This window comes from Hesperophylax consimilis, chromosome 11 (genome assembly GCF_061612785.1).
Source record: "Hesperophylax consimilis isolate HC1 chromosome 11, BYU_Hcon_1.0, whole genome shotgun sequence".
Taxonomy (NCBI): domain Eukaryota; kingdom Metazoa; phylum Arthropoda; class Insecta; order Trichoptera; family Limnephilidae; genus Hesperophylax; species Hesperophylax consimilis.
Window position 1 is genome coordinate 6746388 of NC_142846.1, and position 18362 is coordinate 6764749.

General features: G+C 33.9%; 1 protein-coding gene across 1 annotated transcript in view; it reads left to right on the plus strand.

Moving 5' to 3' along the window:
* The first annotated feature begins 696 nt into the window (after nt 1–696).
* Nucleotides 697–18362, plus strand: part of LOC149419718 (cathepsin L-like peptidase) — a 35416-nt gene continuing 17750 nt past the window's right edge. The window contains exons 1-4 of the mRNA XM_089637531.1: nt 697–777; nt 2756–2961; nt 4964–5102; nt 5683–5888. Coding sequence (XP_089493657.1) covers nt 697–777; nt 2756–2961; nt 4964–5102; nt 5683–5888 — 632 coding nt within the window. The remainder of the gene's footprint in view (nt 778–2755; nt 2962–4963; nt 5103–5682; nt 5889–18362) is intronic.

Genomic DNA, 18362 nt, shown 5'->3' on the forward strand with positions numbered 1-18362 from the left:
CTAGGCACTTAAAAAATTAAAACTCTTACAAATAAATAAAAACAATTCACATTTTTAATTAATGTTTATGAAAAAAAAATTTAACTGTCGAATAGTGGCGGGCACAAACGAACGTTCCGCGGGCGCCATAGTGCCCGCGGGCACGTCGTCGGGAGCCCCTGCTCTAGGTTATGCATGTTTTTTATTCTGGTAAATGGGGTGTTGTTTCGAGGTAGAAATAATAAGTTTGTCAATAATTGAAAAAAAAAACCTGTACCAAGTCTTCCTCGGGAATCTCCAACTTCTTCAACACCGATGTTTACGATAATCGTTATCGAAAAATTGTTTTTTGTTTCTCTTTTTACAAATTATAATTTGATTGCTTTTTTATTGCACTGTAATTTTAAACTTTTATTGATAATATGTTTGATGCTTATTTCATCGTACTGTATATATACCCGACCAGGACAACAGTTTTATAAAATTTTCTATTCGTTGCGACCTCTCTGGTATTCCATCTCTTTTAAAATATTAATAAATATCTGTCACGTGCATTAGACACATCACACAATCTTGTTAAAATTATATTATTTTTATACTTGATAATTAATTTTATTGTATTAATACTTTTCAGAATGATACATTTTAAGGGAGAAATCAAAAGTTTCTGCTTGAAGCACCTGTCCTAATTTTAGCCTCGTTTTTTTCAGATAAAATATGAAATTCTTATTGCTGTTATTTGGACTGTTTGCGTCGGCGTGTTCTGATCCGATTCAGGAAGAGTGGGACGCTTACAAGGTACGTACGTTATAATGCAATCATATAGGTCAGCATTCTGGGAGATAGTACAGAATGCATGTTGAATTTGGGAATAACCAAGGATTTTTTTTTGCATTTTTTTGGATACCATTAACATTTTAAAGGCTTTTTCTTGGTCACTGCTGTGACATGTCACAAGAATTAAAATCTAATATTGAGCTACTAACAAAGCATCGGAAAAATGAATTGTATTACCAGTGAGAGAGAGAGAAGACTTTTAATGTTTGTTTTGCGGAGAACTAATAGAAATAAGTATGTGGCAGTATTCCTCAAGTATTTCACTACGTTTGGTTACTTGGCAGGGGATGGGAAATATTTATCCAAGTATTGGCTGAGGAAGCGTCTCTCTACCAACTGCGTGGTGGTCTGGTACGGAACAGGCCGGTTGATGGAGATCCGTTGACCCTTCTATCTGAACTCTTTTGATCAAACGCCTTGTACCGCGGTTGGGGCGATGGTATCTTACGTCAACACATTGTCCAACCACCAGGCGCGGTAACAGATCCTTAATACATACTTTGGATGCCGCCCAACCCCTGGATTCTAACGTAAATAATAATAATAAATTAAAGATTACCTGCCCATTTTTTCAATTAAGAATCTACAGATGTAATTTGACATAACATTTTTATCAGTAAATGCGTCTTCTTAATGTGTTTGTCCATAGATTTGAATATTATTAATTGATAGTAGGATTATACTTACTGTCCAACATACAAAAACAAAACGTTGCCGACAGCCACTACTTCCCACCCCTGCTTTTGCTTCCTTAAAGCTCTTCTCCTTTCTTCCCCAAAAACCCAAATACATAACATCCCCAAAAATAACACAAGCCCGAATGATTTTTACTCAGTACATAGTTAATACAAAAAGTATATAATCTGCTCCAAAAGGAAGCGTACGATTAAAATATTATATTGTGCTCATTCAGTAAATTCAGTTATATATTATTGTGTTTTGCAGATAGGTGTGGAGTGTTCCAAGTGAGACACTTAAACTATTCTTAACCCCTCAAGTCTCTGGCATATTCTGTCCGAGGGTCCGAGTATATCGGCTTTGCAAAAAAACCCAAGTAAATTGAATATTTCTGAACGCATTCGAAAACTAAAAAATGTTTTTTTACAGGTGAAAAGGATGTTTTAAAAAAGTTTTTTAAATGCTCACTTTACGTTTTTACCGAACTGATAAAGAAGAAAAAACACAAGTACATTTTGTTAGACAAACTTATTTATTCTAAATATTACAGTCAAGTCGCTTTTTTGTAATATCGTTTAATAATACGTTTCATTATTTTTTTTCAAATTGTGGTTGCAACCTTTGGTTTCATTGAGCTTTTCCCAAAAGTTTGCAACAAATTTGCCTGGGGAGTTAACTTAAAACTTTTAATGATTTTGATATGCGATTTATAAACCTCAGTATTTTACTAGGTTTGTTTGAAATTCAGTTTACCGTCTCTTATAAACCGAAAGTCTTGATATGTTTAACTTTACTGACACGGGTAGCATTTATGAAAAAAATTGCTCTCTCATTTTGACTTATTTATATCTAGTTTGTGTAGCAATATTTGATAATTCGGTTCAGGCCCTAATGAAATGCCATAGAGACATTGCTTGATTTGATAACCTGAGTACATATATTGTCTGCTGCATTTGTATTTTGCATGTAGAAAATCATATTGAAAAAACACTTTGAAAATCGTATATAAATAACATTGTTTGTAAATGAGAACCATGAGGTACACCCAGAATTCACCCAGTCCAAATATTTTAATATATCTACCAAAACCTATTTATTATTATTACCGATACTGAAAATTAATTCCCTCCATTAAACTTTCCATCTAACTTTGCACGCGTAATTAATTTGCTAATCTTATTGTTGTCTTTCCTTTTGGTGTGATCAGGATTTTGGTATTTAATTTTAAGTTCAAATAATTATTAAAATGTACGATTTGCAGACCGAGTACAACAAGAAGTATGACAACGATATGGAGGATGAACTGAGGATGAAGGTCTACATACAGAACAAGCTCCATATTGAGGAACACAACCAGAAATACGATAAGGGCCTGAAAACCTACAGCCAGGCCATTAACCAGTTCGCAGACATGTCCGACAGTGAGCTCATCGCTTTAGAGGAAAGCGAAGGCTTAGGCAAGTTCAAGTACGTACTCACTTTCTATAACTTTCTAACCATCATGACACCGTAATGATGATAAGGGCACACTGAAAAAACTAACGGATATAAAATATTGCTAATGTATTAAAAATCTGGTTAAATCATTCGTAAGTATCACTAAAACGCGAATGTGTTTTGAGGACAACGGAATGCGTGTTCGTAAAATGTCTGACATTTTGGCATTTCGTTATCGTATTTATCAGGAAAAGGACACCTATATGGTGAATGCACTTATATTTTATATAGAAATGGATTGTAATCACGTTTTAAACGTATTTCAATAAATGAACCGTACTAATTGTTCTGTGCAACTGTTCAGTTAAGTTTTAACTAACCTAATCATGTGATGATCCTAATTCTTCTACCTACGTTAAAATAAATTATGATTTCTCCTATCTAATTTGTAAAATGTTGTAGCATCCTGGTCATTGTTCTTCGGTTTTTCTAAGCTAGTGGTGGCGCCCTTTAGTAGGCATACCTTAAAAAGGAAACCCTATCTAAGCCTTTCGATCCCTGTATGGAGTATACAGTAACAAGATCTTAAGAGTTATTTTCGCAATAATGCTCTTTTTCAGCGTTGTGTTATCTTTTTTGGTTTGGAAAATCATATGAAGGGGACTTCCCCTATACGAACGAGCTATTAATGCATTTGTTTGTGGTAATCCAGTTTCGTTTAAATTAGAGTGAGTGATCTCTTCACTATTGAAATTTTAAAACTTTTCTTATAAAACCGTGCGCTTAACCTACTCTCGTCCCCTATAGTACGCCTAACTCTAATACAGTAGTTGTCACTGGTATTTTTTTAATCTTTCCGGCCTTAAATAAATCCGATAACATGAAATAGTTTCGTTATTGCACAGATGTTAGATGTTAATCTTTACAAAGCCATTACTTCTGCAAAAAAATGTATATATATTTCTTCCTTTCACAACTTAGTTGCAGAGAAAAATGATTTTTTTTTATCAAATTATGTAAATTTCTTAAAGAATAATATGAACTACACCTGTCAATCTGTCTGTCCTGGAACGAGAAACTTTCCTAGTCGGACAGGCAAAGCTTCCTAATATGTTATTTGTTCTTTAATAAATAAATAATTAAGTAAAAAAAGTTAGGGGTGGTAGACATTTTTCTAAAGCGAGAAGCTCAAACTCATTTTGTGTATTTTTTATATACAAAATTAAGTTTTTAATTTTTAAATAACGCCTCACAATTTGTTCTTCACTGGTGTTGCGATTACGCATGAGTTGTTAATTAGTTAACTTTATCAAAGGTATATTATGCCTTTCGTGAAGTTGCACCTTTAACCTGATACCCTTTTTATGTGAATAACGCACAAGAGTCTCAACTGCTCCCAACCGCCTGGATCCAGTGAGACTATGGCGTCCCCATTCAGGGAGGATTGGGGTAGGGAGGAGGGGAAGGAGATTAGGAAGAAAAAAGTGGGGAGGTACCTGGCTAATCAGATCTGATCACCAAACACGGCTAAAATCATTTCAAACAACGTTTTAATTCTTTATGGTGGTGTTGTGAATTGACATGGGACGCCCCACGTTATAAGCCAGTGTTGTGAATCATGTAGGGCGCCAGTATTGTGTATTGGCGTGGGGCGCCAATGTTAGGTTTGGAGCTCAGAGATAGAATCATGGGATCAGAGGTAGAAACACGGGGGACTTTCAACAATCTAGACTCCACTTCAAATGAAACTTCTATGGGAATGATAAATGGCTGTATTTACAGGCAACAGGTACATTGTATAACACAAATGGGGACACAGTATACATCCTAAATGATTTCCTCTCTGATTGAATTGAACAATCTCTCTCGTATTTGTTCTGACTGGCAAGCGTGTTTAACAGACATTAAAAGAAGGCACATAATAATACTATCATAATACTAGAATACACCCTTCGACACATGCCGGACACCCTTCGACCGACTTCTGTCAATAAAAAAATACATATACAAAACGTTGTTATTCTTTGTCTAGGCCCCATATGTTTGAGGGGAACGTCTACATTTCACGGGCCAATAGGCAGATCCCCGACAGTATTGACTGGAGGACTGAAGGCGCCGTGACGAGAGTTAAAAACCAGAAAGGCTGCGCATCATGCTGGGCATTCGGTGCTGTGAGTAAAGAAAAATATTTTTAAATGCATATATAATTTTCATCTGAGCTGTATATGTATGTATTGGTATACTAGGAGAGTCCTGGAGGTGTAGCAAGGACAATCGATAAAGCCCTATGATAAATAAGATATTAAACATATTCGTTATCTCAGGTCACTTTAATGATGTCGTATACTCGATAAGTTAGATTAAGAGAAGAACAGACGGTTAACTTAGAACAACTTAGACGGTTTGACGACGTAGAGAGGATGGACGAGGAGGGGAGTGTAAGGAGAATATAAGATGTAAATGAGAATGGTAGAATAAGTCGGAGCGCACGAGGAAGTCACGGTATCAAGAGAACCAAATACGTGAGTGGGGCTATGACAAGCGACGCTGTAATATGAATGAGGCAAGGAGTTTGTGACAAGACCTCGTTTGTTTGCCGGCCCCTGCGGAAAACTGCGTGATGGTTAGTTGGTTTAAAAAACGAAACCCTCATTAAACGCATATTTTTAAGGCCTTTTTCTATATTAAGAAATATTAAATATTTGTACCCTGACAAAAATGTTACATAAATATGTTTAATTTATTTGGCAGATTGCAGTTACTGAAAGTCAGCATTTCATGAAGACCCGTGAACTAGTCTCCCTCTCGGAGCAAAACCTGATAGACTGTTCCCGTGAACGAGGAAACAACGGCTGTTCGGGAGGATCAATGACAGGAGCCTTCGAGTACATCAAGAAAAACGGAGGAATTGATACTGATGAGTCCTACCCCTATGAGGCTGAAAATGGAGAGTGCAGGTAGTATTACTTCAACACCGTTTAGAAAGATGTTTTCCAAATATTCAATTTATCTCACATACATTGTGATTTACTTACACATATCGCCGGATCATATTACAATTAACTTTAAAATATGGCTGGATATTGTGCTTCCATTTGTTTTAGTAGGAGGCAAGCGATCGGATTTTTAACAAAAGAAAGACGTTGCTCTTTATTTTTATTAAATTTAATTTGTAGAACTCTATCGTAATTTTCACTTTATCTTAAAAATATTGAATAATATTATTATTGAATTCTAAAAAAAACCAGTTTATTTACAAAGAGGTTCTCATCTCCGGTGTGATTCTGCGTGGCGTTAAACTACTGTAAAGTGTAATAATAATCACACAGCAGAACTTGCTTATAAATAAATTTGATTTGTATAAATAATAATAATATTATTTTTTTAAAAAAATCTTGAAATTGAAAACATTGCATTTCTAAAAGGTGAATCCATTGAAGACTGAGTTTCTCTGGGCCGCTACAAACAAACGTCAACTTTTCACCTTTCGACGATTCACCTTTTTCTATTTCCGGCAGATTTACCATCTCACAAACAAAAGTCAAACTTCCTTCCCACAGAAGCAACAAAACTACTTATCAACTCTTGCGCAGTCTCACGTCCAATTATTGCAACGGTATTTGTGCTAGCCTTCCAAAATATCAAACTGACAAACTTAAATGAGTGTTTAATACAGCAGCACGGCTCGTAACTATTTACTAAAATATTTGCAAATTTCAGAACACCTTCGTAACCTTCACTGGCTCAAGTGCCTTGAAAGAATCCAGTACAAATTATGCTGGATGGTGTTTAAATCCATAAATAAAATGGCCCCACCCCACATCTCTGAACTATGCGTCCCGTAAAACACTGGTGTGAGGCAGTCAATTCTTAGATCAGTAACATCATCATAAGCGCAAGTCAAATACTATTTTTATTTATTTATTTACACGAGACACAAACAGGATATTTATAAAAACATTAATTATGGATTACAAAATAAAAAAAATAAAATTATAAATATCCCTAGACTAATGTGTGTGCAGCAATCACATTTGCACATTCACATAATCAAACATGTAAAACAATGACAGTATTTATATACAAAACTTAAAACTTAATTACAAAGATTGAAACACATAATAGGTAGAAAAATTTAAAGAGTATATATTTAAAAAATTCTAAACCACTAAACAGTTTTTATTTTTTATTTTTATTTTTTTATCTAAGTATAGAAATCGTGGAGATATTTCTTGAAACAAATTATATTATTTGCAAAAATATCTATGACAGTGTGTGTTTTAGCAAGATCATTGTATGATCGAGACATTCTAGACATAGGATTAAAATATCCAGTGTTATTGGCAAAAATTTCGGTCCAAAATATGTTCATACTAGTTTGGTGATCGCGATTTCGGAGCATCTGGGCCGAAGGCTTGGAATAAACACCCCCCCGGAACTAAGATGCATAACAAGTCCAACAGAAATCAGGTCTAAACTAAAAACTTGCCGTTTTTAGATATCATGCACTTAAATTGATACTAACAACAATTACATTTAATTGGTAGATATCAGGTTATTCACAAAGAAAGGGTGAGTATATATGGTTAAAACACGGAACAGGAAGGAGGTAATAAGAATGACAGTTGTTCGGGTAAAACTTTACCTTTCACGAATAACTGCCTAAATGGGTAAAGGTAAATTAATATAGGTAAATATTCGGAATCTCTGGACACGGAAAATACGATTTTTTTTTAAATAAAACCTTTGATTTTTTTTTTTTTGTTTTTTTTAAATTTATTTAATATTTGTATGTTTTTTACAATAAATATACAATTTATACATATTATACAGTGTTATAAAGGTAAATAATAATAGCTTTTCCTCACCATAAAGAGACGAGGCTCTTGTGTTTGGTGAGTGAATCCTATCTCAATTATATGGAATCATGTAAGTAAGTAAATAATATATTTGCAAAACCAAGGGGATCAGTAAGAAATAGGCAAGATTTATCAGTAATACAGTTTCAAGATTTGAAGGAAATAATAATAAGAGTAAGATATGGACTTTTATAGTAGTTTTAGGTAATTTTTTAATTTTATTTTAAATTCCTGAATATCTTCAATATTTTTTAGATATAATGGAAGGATGTTAAAATATATTATAGCTAGATAGAGATAGGTATTTTGTGTGTGCTTTGTATTAAGTTTTGGGATTTTGATAGTTTTTTGATATCTTGCTGATGAATTGAATTGTAAGTTATTTAACTGTATTTCTTTATAAATTTGTAGAATTGAATATTTTTTATATATATTGTCTATTGTGGGTACATTGAATATTGAAAAGAGAATCTCAGTAGAAAATTTGGATGGTTTTTTCAATATTACTTTAATTATCAATCTTTGAACTATTTTAAGTGGATTTAATATATTGTTATAAGTTCCTCCCCAGCCAATAATACCATATTGTAATATAGATTGTACAATTGTATAGTACACTCTCTTTAGGTTTTCTAGTCTAAGAATATTTCTAAGTCTTATAAATATATAAATACATTTTCTAATTCTTTTGACAAGTTCACAAATTCGTTTTTTCCATTTAAAATGTTGATCTGTATATATACCAAGATATTTAATTTCAGAAGTTAGACTAAGTATAGAACATTCTTGATCTCAATTAGTTCTGTTACATTTAAGTTGATGTATTATAATTTTTAATTCTGGTATTAATTTTAATTTGTTGATAGAGAATGGGATACATTTTGTTTTTTCAGTATTTAACCTTTCCTTATCTGTGGTGTGTATTTACTACACATTGCTTCTAAAAACTTTAATAACTCTATAAATATAATAAATTCAGGATTCAGATTTTAGGTATTCCTTCTTTATACATTTACGCACTGAATTAAAAAATAATATTTTACATAGTTTTCAAATTCAATTAAAAATCAGAGATTTTTGTTATAAATCGGGAACAAATACACCAATACAATCAACCGTGTGATACTAATACGCGAAGAGTGTGCGCGGAAATGACACGTTATTGATGTCCCGCTTTAATTCGCTATGCGGAAACATAAGACATCCACACGTTTGCAGTTGTATTTTGGTTTAGACCATCGATACCTACGACTTCATAGCTGTGTTTGTGCCAGCCGCCAGCCGCTAGCCAGTCGCCCGCGAACCATCGTTAGATGTGGACCCCTCGCACGTTTCTTTAGCATCTGCCTATGGTTTTTTCATGTTTTCAGCAATTTACAATTATTATCACTTTTGATATAAAATATAATAAACATAATCGATTAGCTATGAATATTCATATTTTTCCGATATTAAATCGCTTATTTTGAGATGTGTATTGACTACACAGCACCGGAACGCGTGGATTTTTTTAGCACAGTAAGGGAAAGGTTAATGAGAGGAGGTTTTTATCGAACCAATTTTTCAGTAAATTAATATCAGTATTTGCTAAGTTATTAACATTATTCCAATCAGTACCTTCAATTATTATGACAGTGTCATCAGCATAAGATATTATTTTTCCATTTAATCTTTGATTGAATATGTCATTTACATAAATGATAAACAGTAACGGTCCCAGGACTGTACCTTGAGGTATGCCGAAGTGACTTGTTTTTTGTTGACTAAGTACATCGTTGATTTTTACGACTTGAGGGCGTTTGAAAAGGTAGCTTTTTATCCATTCTATAGCTGTACCACTTAATCCAATGTTTCTTAATTTACTTATAAGTTTGTCGTGTGATATGCTATCAAAAGCTTTTTTTAGATCTATGAAAATTCCAATGCATTTTAATGATTTATCCAATGAATTATGAACAAGACTAGTTAATTTTGCAATTGCATCCTGAGTGCTTCTACCTTCCATAAAACCGAACTGATTTTCATTAATTAATTTATTACATTTTACAAATTGGTTTATCGTTTTTTAACTACTACGTACCTTAAATAATATAAAAGAAATCCAACACCATTTGGGAAACTTTTAATTTTATCATTTTAATTTTTAATAACGTAAAATGAAAATTCGTTTTCGTTGTGATGACAGTTGGAATAATTTCTGTTGATGACATTTTCTTTTGTCGGAATTCCTGATGTGAGCGGCTAGAGACAATTGAACAAAGTAAATTAAAACAATATAATTTAATACAATATTCCGGCAAAATATAATAATAATAATAATAATAAGCCTTTTATTCTGAACTTCTGTTAGGTACATTAATATTAGAAATGTTTTGTTTATTATAATATATCCCGAAGCTCAGTTTGCCTCTTGGCATAGGCCTCCTCTAACAATTTCCATTGGGACCTGTCACGCGCTACTCTTCTCCATTGATGTCCAGCCGTGAGTTTTAGGTCGTCTTCCCATCTCATGTGTTGACATCCTCTACTTCTCTTGCCATCTCTGGGATACCAGTCAGTGACATTTTTACACCATTTCTCTTGAGGGTCTCGGATCATATGACCTGTCCATCTCCATTTTTGTTGGTCTATTCGGGTAACTATATCGGCAACATTAGTTATCTCCCTTATTTTACTACATCTCACTCTGTCCTGTTTTTTTATTCCTGTCAAACTTCTCTCCATGGCTCTCTGGCAGCGTTCCAACTTTTCTCTGTGGCGTTTGGTGAGTGCCCAAGTTTCGCATCCATAGGTGATGACTGGAATTATACACGTGTTGAAGACTTTCCTTTTTATTTGCATACTTAGTTCCTTGGATTTCAAGACTTCTTTCAAAGACCAGTATTTCTTCCATCCATTTGCTACTCTTCGCTCGATTTCTTTAGTGGTTTGATCTTTGTGTGATATTATTTGTCCAAGATAGATGTACTCTGACACATATTCGAGTGGTTGGTTGTCAATTTTTATAGTTACTGGATCAGAGTTTGTAAGCAATTTTGTTTTGTCTTTGTTCATGCATAGGCCGACTTTCACACTTTCCTCGTTAAGTGATTCTATCATTTTATTTAGGTGCGTTGGGTTTTCCTCGAATAGGACTATATCGTCTGCAAATCTTAGGTGGTTCAGTTTTGCACCTTGCACGTTGATACCATATTTTTCCCAATCTAGTTTGCGGAAGATACTTTCTAGAGCAGCCGAGAACAATTTTGGTGATAGAGGGTCTCCCTGTCTTACTCCTCTCTTGATCTTGAACTTTTTCCCGAAGGTTTCTAGTTGGATCCTCGCTTCGAAATTCAGGTATATGTTTTTTATAATATTGATGTATATTAAAGGTATCCCCTGCTGTTTAAGACTATCCCATAAAGCTGTGTGTTTTATGCTGTCGAAAGCTTTGGAGTAATCGATGAATGCCATGTATATTTTCTTGTTATACTCATTATATTTTTCTACTATTTGTTTCACTGTGTGTATGTGGTCCAGGGTAGAGTATTTTTGTCTGAAGCCGGCTTGCTCCCGTGGTTGGTTTTCGTCTAACTTTTTACTTATTCTTTCCAGGATAACCTTGGAAAATACTTTGTAGATATTTGACATCAAACTTATAGGTCTGTAGTTCCCTATATCTTCCTTTTGTCCTTTTTTAAATATGAGAATAATGTTTGATGTTTTCCACTGTGGAGGGATTAGACCAGTTGTTAGTATTTCGTTGAATATTGAAGTGAGTATTGGAAGTAGTTCTTTTAGGGTGCCTTTAAGAAGTTCGTTTGTCACTTTGTCTGGGCCTGGAGCTTTTTCCATCTTCTGACTGAATATGGCTTTTTCTACTTCTCTGGAAAGTATCTTTGGTTCGGTTATAACGTTTTTCTGCTCTTTAATGACGTTTGTCTTCTGATCGTATTTTTGTTTGTCGTCTGGGCTTGAATAGAGGTCCTGGTAAAATTTTGTGGCTATTTCGTTGATGTTATTTCTATTTGAAAAAGTAGTCCCCTTTTTGTTTAGTTTTGGTATCCATTCCTTATTTGATTCCTTCAATTCTTTAAGCGCTTTTTTCACTCCTCCTGTTTTCACTATAATATGCTTTTCTAATGTTTGCAGCCTCTTGGTCTTCCTATCTTTCCTGATGTTCTCTCTGATTTCCTTACTTAGTTTCGTTATAATTTTTATGTTCTCTTTTTTAGGATGTTTTGTAAGTAGATTTTTTCTTTCTTTTATAAGTTGCAGCGTTGTATCACTTAGCTTGTACTTGTTTCTATTGCTAGTCTCAGCTTTTACTTTAGTTAGTAGATTTTCTAGCTTTCCATATCTCGTATGAGTATCAATGTTACTCGTAGTTAATTCTGCGGCTGATCTAATTAGAGATTGTGTTATTACCTTTAAGTTTTCATCGCTGTGGTGTTTTGTAGTGAGTGAAACGAAATTTTTTCTAGATTTCTTTGGTAATTCTATTCTTATGTTGCTTCTGACCATTCGATGATCTGTATTGAAGTTGAATTTAGTTAGAACCGACGTATCCGTGAAGGCTTTTGGATAGTTTGATGTTATGTAGTCAATTTCGTTTTTGGTGTTGCCGTCGGGGGAGATCCATGTCCACTTATTCTTTTGGTTTTTCATATATAAACTGTTCAAGAGCGTTAGGTTGTGTTGTAATAAGAATTCAACCAGAAACTCACCTTGTGGACTTCTTCTACCTTGACCGAACTTTCCCAAGACATATTCTTCCTTGCATTGCTTCTCCCCGACTTGAGCATTAAAGTCGCCCATTAGAATAATATGGTTGTTTTTATACCTTGTTATTGTCTGTGTTAGTTCTTTATAGAAAAGTTTGAATTCTGTTTTCGTTGCTTGTTCTGTTGGAGCATAAATTTGTATAATTGACCATACTTTTTGGTATCCCGGTATGTCAATGTTAAGAATGGCTATTCGATCAGAGATTCCAATTAGGTCTTGTATGTATTGTTTCATTGACCGTTTGATTATGAATCCTACACCTTTTTGGCCGGCTGTTTCGCCTTTGTGGAATAGTATGTAGTCAATGCGTTCCTCAATCTTTTCTCCTAGTCTTCGCATCTCACTAATGCCCAGGATATCCCATTTTATTTCTTCGAGAGCTATTTCTAGCTCGTGTAGGCTTTCTTCCGTTCTAAGGGTTCTCGTATTTAAAATTGCAATATTGAGTATTTTGTTTCTTCTTGTTGTTAGAGGGTTGTGGTCTATAACTCCCGCGGGGACCAGCCGAATTGGGAGACTTTTTGTTGGTTGGTTTTGGTTGTTAATTTTGGTTGTTGTTAATATTCCTTGTTTCCTATCTTCCGAGACAGTAATTAGTTTTTTGGAGCACTTAGTTGTGGGTCAGAACTTGCCCGGTAGACATAGTTCAGTATGTTAGGTCTGTTGGTCTCTTTCATGCTAGTTTTGGGTAGAGGTTGTGAAGGATTGCTTGATATTTTGTTTGTATTTACTTTCTTCTGTGCTGATGACTTAGGAGAATCCGAAGTTCCTCTTTTTCGCTTTTCACTAATGTTGTCCTTCGGTTTTAACACTATCAGTTTGTCATATTTTATGTAAGCAATTTTTCCTTTCTTTTTCTCTTCTTCTAGTTGAGGTTGTAGCTGTTTTCGTTTTTCCAGGATTTCTTTCGAGTAGTCTTCTTTCACATTAATACCTGGCGGAAGGTTTGTCTTGTTCTTGAGTATAAGGTGTTTTTTCCATTGGGTCGTGATAGAGGCTATGACCGGACGATTCGTGTTTTCGCTTTGTTTCCCTATTCTGTACACGTTGCTAATTTCTTGGCTGTCCAAATGTACTCCCGTGTTTACTATGAGATCTTTAATATAGTCTACTAGGTCTCCTTCAGATTTTCCCTTCTCTTCCATTCCGAAGAACACCAGGTTATTTTTACGTTTTTCTCTATCTACTGCTTTAAGTTTTTGTTGTAGTTCTAAAACTTTATTTTTAAGGATATTGTTTTCCTCAATAATTGTTTTCATCTTCTCATCTAGCGCTTCCATCACATTTCTAGTAACGGAATGAGTTTAAATTTTAATTAAATTAGTTTTAATTTTATTTATTATTATTTATTTATATTTTAATTTTCAGATTGCGCTTTTACTGCCATTTATTGACTGTTAGGGTTATCTCGTTTTGGTTTAGTGTGTGTACGTATTTACCGCCATCTATGAACAGGTACTTTGTAAATATGATAATAAAATAAAAAGATTTGGTTTGTTCGAGGATTGAACCCTTCTCCGTGGATACTGGAGTCAAACACTTTACACTTATGCCAATTCACTGTTGAGTCTCATCGAGATTTTACTCGATATTAAACAACTGTCAACGAAATGTGCTAGAGTATATTTTAGTTACAGTTTATTTTTTAATTCACAATTCAAATTTGTTAAGAATTCACTTATTGATAGATTTTTATTTTATTATTATATTTTGTTTTGTTTTAGTTCGCTTATTTAGGTTAAGACTTTATTTTGGTTCACTTATGCACAGTTAAATTTTAGACTTTCAGTTTTAATATCACTTTTGAAGCACTCCCCGTTCGAGTATCGGTAGAATAGACACACGAAGATATAGATTGTGCAGCCAGTTTTATTTTACACACAAAATTTCAGTTTCTTAGACGCTTTTAGTACGAGTTCTCAAAACATTTCTAGATGAATTCATAGGTAGATTGTGTGTCAATATTTTTGAAAAAAGTCACTTTTTAAGCATATCTCGGTAGAATACCGGGAGATAATCACACCGGGTGATAGCCCGAGAAAAACACAGCACTTCAGTAGCGAATTTGATTCGATTTAGACACAATTTCATGTTATGATTCTTCAAAAACTGGAGCTAGCGAAGTTAGCGACCGCACGCAATAATAACAGCTTCAATATAACAGCTACAATATAATTCAACCTTACCTAACCTAACCTATATTCCAACCTAACCTATAATAATCAAACCTAACCTATATTCTATCCCAACCTATAATAATCCAACCTAACCTAACCAAACCTAACCTAACCGAATGTATCCTAACCAGTGGCGCCTGGTCGCATAGTGCGTTCGTGTGCAGCACTATCTAAATTGTAATGGCTAAAATTAATTTATAATATCTTACTGAAGACTATAAAATCTTTAATAATCATTTAAAAATATTACTTACCAATACAATGCAATTAATATTATCAGGGAGAGCGATTTTAATCTCTCCAAGTATAAAATATGGCTGCTGCGCGGCGCTCGAATCCGCCGTGTGCACAGATTTGCAAACGGATGAAAATAAGTTTTTGTAATGTATGTACTTTTTAAAACACTGCAAGCGCGTCAATCTATCCATTTGTACCAGGAATTAACTTATTCTCGTGTGACACACGCCGCCGACATAACCCGATCATTGCCGAAGATTACCGATCGATGAACCTTGACCCGAGGTTACACGAATACATCCGAAGTTCGTCGAACTTCATCGATAGTGGACAATAGATCACATATCAGCTAGAGTCGTTATCGCGAGCCGTGACGTAATTATTGTCATTGTTTTGGTATTGATTTATCGAGTAATTTGATCAAGCTAAATACTGAACTTAATCCTTTTAATTTGTAACTTTATAATAAATAAAAATGAGTGTAATCAGTGTCGAATATATAAGAAATAATAACAGTTTGTTTGAAAATAAATTATTAATTAAAAATTCCGGTCCACCTCGCCCAGTTCTCGTGATTAAGCAAGAGTGTAAATCTAAATCAAAAGATTTTACTCGAGTGCTTGACAAAAAACTTTATGATAAAGCTTTTTGGTTGTGTGGTTGTGACATAGTTAATCGTTTTTTGTTTTCCGTGTCTTGTGTTTGGTGGAGATGAAACTTGGACGTTGAATGGGATTAATGATTTAACGCATCTATCAGAAAAGTTGAAAAAGCACAATTCATCTACTTTACATTTACAAAATGTTATGAGTTTAACCGTTTTAGGTACAGTTGACATTCGTCAACAGTTGGATTCTGGATACCGTGAGCAAACTAAACAACATAATGCAATGGTTGACAAAAAAAAAAAAAAAATATATATATATATATATATATTGTCTAAATTAAAAGATTGTGTCATATTTTGTGGAGCATTCGAATTGGCATTGCGTGGTCACGACAAAACCCCTGATTCGATAAACCCTGGTGTATTTCGCGGCTTAATAGATTTCGTAGCAGAATTAGATGCAGTATTAAAACAACATTTAGATAGTATTAGTTCTATAATCAACGTGAACGGTCGCACGCAGCGAAGTAAAGTATTGTCGCAAAAATTGCAAGCGCTGCCGAGCGCCGAGCGATTTGCGCCGAGCGCAGCGATTTAACACATTATGGACACGGCCATTGATAATATAAAAACTGAAATACAAAAAATTACAACAGTGAAAGATTCGAAAGCAAAAACGAACCTAGAACAAAATGTTTATATATTAGAAGAGCTTTGGAAAACTGAAAAAATTAAACACCAAAAAGAAATAATCAAACTACAAAAAAAAATTATCGAAAATTACGAAGAACTTACGAAGAAAATTGAAAAAGTCGTAGAAAAAAACAATAAAATACCATCTTACGCGCAAGTTCTAACAGCAAATAAAAAAGAAATTTCAAAAGAAGAGAGGTTCTCTATAATAATATCATCAACTAAAAAAACAACAAAAGCTGCAGAAATATGTGATAAGATACAGAAAGACATCAAACTAGACCAACTTAAAATTCGAATAAATGGATTAAGAAAAACAAATAAAGAGCAAGTAATCATATCCTGCCCAAAAAAAGAATATACCAACACTCTTACGGAGGAAATTAAAAAACTCAATTATAACTTAGAAATAAATGAAATAAAAAAGAAAAAACCCAAATTAATTTTGAAAGGACTCAAATCGAACTTGACGGAAGAGGAAATAGTAAATGGGATACTCACACAAAACGAAGGGATTCAAGACATTGTAACGAAAAACGAAGAAAATAAAATAAATTTGATTACTGAAATAAAATACAAATATTCTAAGAAATACCAACGTGGTACTCGGGATCAAGAAGATGAAGAACAAAACAAATTCTCGAACTATATCGTGGAAACCAGCGGTACAACACGAAAAAATTTGCTATCCTTAGAAAAGATAAATATCCAGTACCAAAGGGTTAACATAGTGGATTGTGATCCTTTAACCCAGTGCTACCACTGCTGCAAATTCATGCACACAGCCGCCAGATGCCTAAATCGAATGAATCCATCGGTGTGCCCGCATTGCACGGGTGATCATACTTTTGCTAAATGCCCTGAAAGAGAAAAAACACCGGTTTGTGCAAATTGCACATCGCAAAATAAGAAATATGGCGAGAAAAATAAAACAGACCACACAGCTTTCAGCAACTTATGTCCCTACAAAAATAAAATGCTGAAAGTAGCAAGAGACAGAATAGACTTCGAAGAAAAATGACAGAATTTTTATATAACGCACTAGACGAAAAAAATAATATTGACGAAAAAACATATAGCAGCTATCAAGAATATCGTACCCACCAAAACGACCTCAATCTCAGTCCTTTAATTCTACACATGAATAAAAGAAGTTTGGAACGAAACATGGATGAATTTTTGACAACAGTAAATAATGATCTCAGGAAGCCCGCTTGCATTGTGTTAACGGAAACACATTCAAGTGGCGAAGTGGCTTACTATATACCGGGATATACCTGTGTATCTACTACAAACCGAATTAACAAAAACAGTGGAATCGTTATATGTTCCTACAAAATAATTGTGACATATTGTGCGAGGAAGAAATTAATGTGAATGGAACAAACTGCTTACATGTACAAATGAAGTGTTATAACAAAAAAATTGATATTATCTCTCTATACAGAACGCACTCGTCTTGTTTATAGAAGAATTAAGACATGTGTTATTAAACTACAGAAACGCGAATACAATAGTTTTAGGTGACATTAATTTAAATATATCGCACGATTATACATTGAACGATAAAGATAATTACTTAAATATGATGGCGGAATTGAATTATGTGTCGTGTATTAACTCTTACACCAGAAACGTCAATGGGCAACGTCCATCATGCATTGATCACATTTTCACAAATATCAAGGATATAAATAATTTAAACTCGGGAATTATAAAAACCTCAATTACCGACCATTACATGACTTTGCTACATTACAATTCAATAATACCTCAGGCGATAAACCAACATTGCGGACAAACTGCTAATAATAAGAAAGAAATATCTATTGTTAATATCGAATCTTTGAAAAATAAATTGTCATCGGAATTATGGTTAGATATTCTCCGAAGTGAAAACGTCAACGAGTGCTGTAAAATATTTGAAAATAGATTAACAAACGTTATAAATGATTCAAAAAAAATTATTCCAAAAGGAAATACAGCAAAATTTCGTAAAATCAAACGGTGGATAACACATGGGCTTGTTGTGTCCATAAGACACAAAGAATGGCTTTATAAAGAAACAAAAAAAAACCACTAGACATTAAATTA